The 7,617-nt window shown below is 39.6% G+C and overlaps 1 protein-coding gene across 1 annotated transcript; it reads left to right on the plus strand.

Moving 5' to 3' along the window:
• The first annotated feature begins 377 nt into the window (after positions 1–377).
• LOC124258176 (protein KTI12 homolog) lies at positions 378–7,228 on the plus strand. Its single transcript, XM_046692230.1, has 6 exons — positions 378–384; positions 976–1,003; positions 1,260–1,312; positions 2,154–2,209; positions 4,413–4,492; positions 7,117–7,228. The coding sequence occupies exons 1-6, from the start codon at positions 378–380 to the stop codon at positions 7,226–7,228; spliced, it is 336 nt and encodes a 111-aa protein (XP_046548186.1).
• The last annotated feature ends 389 nt before the right edge of the window (positions 7,229–7,617 follow it).

Consider the following 7,617-nt stretch of genomic DNA (forward strand, 5'->3'; position numbering starts at 1 on the left):
AGTTACAGGTGTTGGAAAGAGTTCCTTCCGTTCCCCCAACTCTAAACCAAACTCTAAACCTAGCCCTAACTTAAATTTTGGACTTTTAATCATTTTGTGAGTTCTCTAGTAATTGTTGTGTTAAGTTTTGTTTATAATTCTAGAATATTTATACATATTATTTGGGATGGGGGAACGGGAGGAACTCTTACCCAGGTGTTGCCTGTGCCATTTATGTGATAAATATGCCACAAAATAAATGTCCTTTCAATCAAATCAGGTATTATTTTCGGAGTGGTGGGGTAGCCCTGTGGTTAGAGTGTTCCTAGGTTTGATTCCCTATATGGGTACAATGTGTGAAGCCCATTTCTGGTGTTATATAGCTGGTATATGGATAAATGCTGCGTAAAACTAAACTCAAGTTTATAACAGCGTTATGGGATGATTGTTTTAATTGAATTAAACTTTATTAGAGGCATTTTGATTAGTTGTTGGTCAAGAAAATCCTAAAAAATGTATCCCAACACGAGCTGAATTCGACGTTCTGGTGATTTTGACGATTGTATTGCTCGCGCTATATCGGGTGAGTACATGTGCGATTGGAGTGCACAAACAGTTTCACTGGTAGGGTGGGTGCCCAGTCGCTGTCATGAGAAGTTTCATTGACAATGGAAATCGGGAAGTAAAGTTATATAAAAAGCAAACAAACATCAATATGATTTACCCGAGATCGTTAATACCACTTTAGATGCAAAATCAGTTGCCTTTATAACAAAAAATAGCAAGCGAAAATTCAGTAAGATCATTCCTGACTGGTGACAGGCAATATATAAATAGGAAGTCAGATTATCACAACACTCCCTCGCAGTGCGGAGCAAAAAGTATGGCTCATCGTCGAAAACCCATACAAAATACCCGGATGTTACGAGCGGCCATCGCCGATGCGATGTCATCAACGCTATTTTTGTAGGAAACACTTGATATTTTTGTGTGAAATAGATGAATATATCCTTTATCACCCGAGGTTAGTAAAATAAAAACTGTAAATGATATTACAGATATAATTACGTTTTTGTCTTACGTCGTCGAAAACCCCTGACACCGGGATATATGAAGCAAACCTGCATGGGAACCCTTGATCATAGGTTTCTGGTGCACTCAATCTGCGTTTAAGTGAAGTTGTGAATTTTTGTGATCCTTAGCAAAGTGTGAGTAGTATTATAGAGATATTGATGGATGATGCTTGTGATTCAGTCCAGACACATGTTTTGTCTTTTCAGGTTACTGAACAAAGAAGATGTAGTCATTCTTGACTCCTTGAATTACATAAAAGGTAGGCTGAGACAGTCTGACAATCAGACAAAGAAAAGTCATATTCTGTTTTGGTGTTTTTGAGATGATTTTTTCCACTGGTTTCAATTATGGTATTTTAAGTTGTGTGTTTATGCATCAAGCAAGAATGAATATGATCGAACCCACAAACAGATGATCCTGACAAACTAAAGGGACCTAACTCTTTCATGTAGATTTTGATTATGGATGGTCAGAGGATTGGGTCACTTGTCCTTGTGAGATTTGTAGAATCTGCTGCCATTCAGTATTTGCTTGTTTCTCTCACTTAACATGTTAAAATACATTGCAGAGCTCCAGATAAGATTTAGCTCATGTGGGTACTGTATCCACTGTATTTTTTTGGAGTGGGTATTATGAATGTTGAGTGGTTTCATTTTCCGTTACCCACTGCTTTCAAATATGTGCGTATTTCAGTCATTTTACTCACCTAAGTATTACGTCGTTGAGTAAGTTTACTAAGCAGGTATGTTCTGCCTTATGTCATACCTAATCAAAACAAACTTAAATATAATGAAAATGATTTCATAAAAATCACTCATACTATACTAACAGTACAACTTGATAGCAATCAATGTCTTTTTCATTGCACAAGCGATTTTTATAGATATATTCTGTACGCACTTGTTTTAAACTTTTTGCATATCTGACATTTTAAATGCGTAGTTGGTACGCAACAATTATTTTTTCAATGTGTAATTGCAAATTTTCTATGCATATTTTACCCGGATACGCAGCTTATCTGGGCCTCTGCATTGTGAGAAGTGTTTCGATTTTGTTTGCCCAAGATGTTTTTTCGTGAATGTTGTTGTTTGATCTTTCAGGTTTCCGCTATGAGTTGTTCTGTGTAACAAAGGCCTGCCACACCCCCCATTGTGTTGTAAGTGAAACGATAACATGTTCAATTTCATAAATAACAATTGATGACACAACCAGGGCTCCAGATAATCTTTAAACACCAGGAGTACGTACTCCTTATTTTTTCAATATAGGAGTACTGGAAAAACGTAAGAGTACATTTAGAGTACTGAATGGAATTTAATGGAGTCCCAGTAACCCTGTGTTTCGTTTCATATTTGCGCCACAACATTGCTACTCTTGTGTAAACAAGTCAATAAACAATAAAACAATACTTTGTCAGATAAATACGTCTGCAAATGATTCTAAGACCGTACACCATTGCTGTGCTGCGTATCTGCTACGTTTTCTAAAATATTTCCTACCGTATCGTGCATATTTTTATTCGTACAACATACGCCGATACGGCCCTTATCTGGAGCCCTGCACAGCGTTTTGAAAAAGGTTGTTGTTTGTTTGTTTGTTTGTTGCCTAATGCTGCTCAGCAATTTTCTAGCTGTATGATGGTTGTGTGTAAATAGTGAGGTATATACCAGACATTCCAGTGATCAACATCATGAGCACTGAATTAAAAGGATTGGTTGGTTGGTTTGTTGTTTTGTTGTTTAATGCCACACTCAGCAATATTCCAGCTATATGTCAGCAGTCTGTAAATAATTGAGTCTGGATCAGACAATCCAGTGATCAATAGCATAAGCATCGGTCTGCGCAATTGGGATACTATAACATGTGTCTGTGAAATCAGCGAGCCTGACCACCTGATTCTGTTGGACACCTTTTATTAATAACATTATTCGTCATTTTATACGTACATAGATAAAGAAATTCCTATCTCTGTCTGCATTGAATCAACGCATTGCAAAGTATGAACTATACTTAACCATTTAATGTTTAATGGAGGATGTTGTGCCTTTGCATTATTCATCCTAACAATGGTGATCTTAAAATGTAAATGTTCTCTGGCACCGAGTCAATAGCTTAGTGTTGATATTAGTAGTGGTCCGATTAATTGAAATAATCGAAGATTGGTCGCAGTAACCAAACGACCAAGCACTCGATCACATGTTCTCATAATCGAACATAAACAATTTTGGAACTACTCTTGTAGTCTTTGAAATACTTGACAATGGAACATATCGTAGAAGTTGTCAGGGCATGAAAACGTGTTTATAACTCACTTCACTAACTGAAAAGCCATGACTGAATATATTTTTTGAAGACTCCGGGAAGTTTATGTTCATGATATATTAGTCATCACTTTAAAGTAGCAAGTTGCATCATGTTTTACATATCTGCAATAACGACCTGGATAGGAAAATCTGAAATATGACGCTAACCAATTTTTTTCGATGATTGTTTGTTGGTAATGAATCACTCTTCAATTGTGAGATTTCAACCAATTCCCAACACTAGTTGATATGCATACATATATATTGTGTCAGTCACGGATGGAAACAGAATTTTCGTAAAATTTAAAATTGAGCTTTCTTTCTTTGTTTCCTTCATGTAAATATGAGCAAAATATAATTAGTAAAACCCATAAATGATGTTTCAAGTACACACGTACACATCACCGTGTCTATAGGGAAAGCTAGCAACTATTTATTTTGTATTGAATTATTTAGCATTAATTTTCATTTTTGTTATTCCCACCAATGCATTGTTGAGATAATGAAGGCATACAAATTGACCAACGGTGTCGGGTGGTCAGACTCACTGACTTGGCTGATACAGGTCAATGTGTTTCTTTTGGTTGTTGAATGCTCATGATGTAGCTCATTGGTTTGTCCTGTCCAAAATTGATTATTTACTTACCTACATTTGTACTATTGCTGGGTGCGATCTGTTCTGTTTGATTGGCATTAGCTGAGTGCGGCAGAAAAAAAAGCAATAAGATCCCAAAACTTTACAGTAGTATCTATATTTCTTCACATCGTGTCAAATTTGCGCGTTGGGGTAGCCTAGTGGCTAAAGCGTTCTCTTGTCACGCCGAATACCCGGGTTCAATTCCCCACATGGGTACAATGTGTGAAGCCCATTTCTGGTGTCCCCCGCCGTGATATAGCTGAAATATGGTTAAAAGCGGCGTAAAACTGAACTAACTCACTCACTCATGTCAAATTTAACAGAAAATGTACCAATGTTTCTGCAACATAAAAAAACACAGTTGTTATTCATCCCTACATGTTGTTGAGAATCAAAATCTAAATAAGATTCATTTTCAGATATTCTGTGATATCAGTTCGGATCGTGCGTCAGAGTTCAATCTGCAGAGGAATGAGCCAGACAGATACACCCAGGAAATGTGAGTCTCCTTGATTCTTACACTGTTAAAATTGAGCTTCAGTAACCCAGGTTTGTCGTAAGAGACGACTAATGGGATTGAGGGACTTGGTTGACACATGCCATCATATCCCAGTTGCGTATGTTGATGCTCATGACATTGATCACTGGATTGTCTGGTCCAGACTCAATTATTTACAGACACCTGCCATATAGCTGGAATATTGCTGAGTGCGGCGTTAAACAACAGACCAACTCATCAGTGGAATGAAACCTTTCATGGTAAGTGGTGTCAGTAAATATTGCACAAATCAAATCGTTTGTGTTACCCAGATTTTATTTTATCAGCCTGCCATGATATAAATGGTATAGTAGATATTGAGACCCAACAAACCCCAACAGACACGCACACACACAGGTTTTGTATATAGATCAAACGCCAATGTCTGAAGTGATTGTGTAAATCCATGCAGGAAGCATAGGTACTGAAAGTTCCATTGGTCCTTAGGGGGTAGTGGGGTAGCTTAGTGGTTAAAGCGTTCGCCCGTCACGCCAAAGACCTTTTGTTCGATTCTCCACATCGGTTCAATGTGTGAAACCCATTTTTTGTGTCCCCCACGTGATATTGCTGGCATAAAACCAAACTCACTCACTCAAACAAGCAATCAATCATCAATCAATCAATCGCTCCATTGGTCCTTAGACCTTCAGTCGTTGGTGATAGTTTGCTATTTTTTGTAATGTCTACACCAGAAATGGTTGTATTTAAAAGCTGGTGATGAATGTATCATGTCTTGATGGGCAGGTGATGAATGTATCATGTCTTGATGGGCTGGTGATGGATGTATCATGTCTTGATGGGCTGGTGATGGATGTATCATGTCTTGATGGGCTGGTGATGAATGTATCATGTCTTGATGGGCTGGTGATGGATGTATCATGTCTTGATGGGCAGGTGATGAATGTATCATGTCTTGAAGAGCAGGTGATGAATGTATCATGTCTTGATGGGCTGGTGATGAATGTATCATGTCTTGATGGGCTGGTGATGGATGTATCATGTCTTGATGGGCTGGTGATGAATGTATCATGTCTTGAAGAGCAGGTGATGAATGTATCATGTCTTGATGGGCTGGTGATGAATGTATCATGTCTTGATGGGCTGGTGATGAATGTATCATGTCTTGATGGGCTGGTGATGGATGTATCATGTCTTGATGGGCTGGTGATGGATGTATCATGTCTTGATGGGCTGGTGATGAATGTATCATGTCTTGATGGGCTGGTGATGGATGTATCATGTCTTGATGGGCAGGTGATGAATGTATCATGTCTTGATGGGCTGGTGATGGATGTATCATGTCTTGATGGGCTGGTGATGGATGTATCATGTCTTGATGGGCTGGTGATGGATGTATCATGTCTTGATGGGCTGGTGATGAATGTATCATGTCTTGATGGGCTGGTGATGAATGTATCATGTCTTGATGGTGTGTTCCAGCTTTGATGGGCTGGTGATGAATGTATCATGTCTTGATGGGCTGGTGATGGATGTATCATGTCTTGATGGGCAGGTGATGGATTTATCATGTCTTGATGGGCTGGTGATGAATGTATCATGTCTTGATGGGCAGGTGATGGATGTATCATGTCTTGATGGGCAGGTGATGAATGTATCATGTCTTGATGGGCTGGTGATGGATGTATCATGTCTTGATGGGCTGGTGATGGATGTATCATGTCTTGATGGGCTGGTGATGGATGTATCATGTCTTGATGGGCTGGTGATGGATGTATCATGTCTTGATGGGCTGGTGATGGATGTATCATGTCTTGATGGGCAGGTGATGAATGTATCATGTCTTGATGGGCTGGTGATGGATGTATCATGTCTTGATGGGCAGGTGATGGATGTATCATGTCTTGATGGGCTGGTGATGGATGTATCATGTCTTGATGGGCTGGTGATGAATGTATCATGTCTTGATGGGCTGGTGATGGATGTATCATGTCTTGATGGGCTGGTGATGGATGTATCATGTCTTGATGGGCAGGTGATGAATGTATCATGTCTTGATGGGCTGGTGATGGATGTATCATGTCTTGATGGGCTGGTGATGAATGTATCATGTCTTGATGGGCAGGTGATGGATGTATCATGTCTTGATGGGCTGGTGATGGATGTATCATGTCTTGATGGGCTGGTGATGGATGTATCATGTCTTGATGGGCAGGTGATGAATGTATCATGTCTTGATGGGCAGGTGATGGATGTATCATGTCTTGATGGGCTGGTGATGGATGTATCATGTCTTGATGGGCTGGTGATGGATGTATCATGTCTTGATGGGCTGGTGATGGATGTATCATGTCTTGATGGGCAGGTGATGGATGTATCATGTCTTGATGGGCTGGTGATGGATGTATCATGTCTTGATGGGCTGGTGATGGATGTATCATGTCTTGATGGGCTGGTGATGAATGTATCATGTCTTGATGGGCAGGTGATGGATGTATCATGTCTTGATGGGCTGGTGATGAATGTATCGTGTCTTGATGGTATGTTCCAGCTTTGATGGGCTGGTGATGAGGTTTGAGTCCCCCAACCCTAGTACGAGATGGGACACTCCTCTGTTTGTTGTCCAGGTGGACGATGACCTCCCAGGTGACCAGATCTGCCAGGCGCTGTTTGATCGGAAGCCGCCACCCCCAAATCAGTCAACACAGTCGGTACGTTGCCATGGCATTCTCAGACTGACAATAATGATTATTGGCTGGCTTTATTCACAGCATCAAGCACATTGCTGTAAGCATCCCTGACCAAATCTAGACCAACAGGGCTCCAGATAAGGGCCGTAACGGCGTATATACGGATAAAAAATATGCATGATAGGGTAGGAAATAATTTAGAAAACGTAGCAGATATGCACCACAGCAATGGTGTACGGTCTTAGAATAATTTTCAGACGTACTTATCTGGAAAAGTATTGTATTTTTGTTTATTGACATGTTTAGACAAGAGTAGCAATGTTGTGGTGCATATATGAAACAAAACACAAGATTACTGATGCGCCATTAAATTCCATTCAGTATTGTATTTGTAAAGTTTTTCCAGTACTCCTATACTGAAAACATCAGGAGTACATA

This window comes from Haliotis rubra, unplaced genomic scaffold (assembly GCF_003918875.1).
Source record: "Haliotis rubra isolate DU_JTF1 unplaced genomic scaffold, ASM391887v1 Scf685, whole genome shotgun sequence".
Taxonomy (NCBI): domain Eukaryota; kingdom Metazoa; phylum Mollusca; class Gastropoda; order Lepetellida; family Haliotidae; genus Haliotis; species Haliotis rubra.

Bases quoted from the DNA above. Each gene is read 5' to 3' on its own strand.
- LOC124258176 (XM_046692230.1), top strand. The intron at 1,004-1,259 runs GTTAGTAAAATA...TTGTCTTTTCAG, and splicing joins TATATCCTTTATCACCCGAG to GTTACTGAACAAAGAAGATG. The intron at 2,210-4,412 runs GTAAGTGAAACG...ATTCATTTTCAG, and splicing joins GCCACACCCCCCATTGTGTT to ATATTCTGTGATATCAGTTC.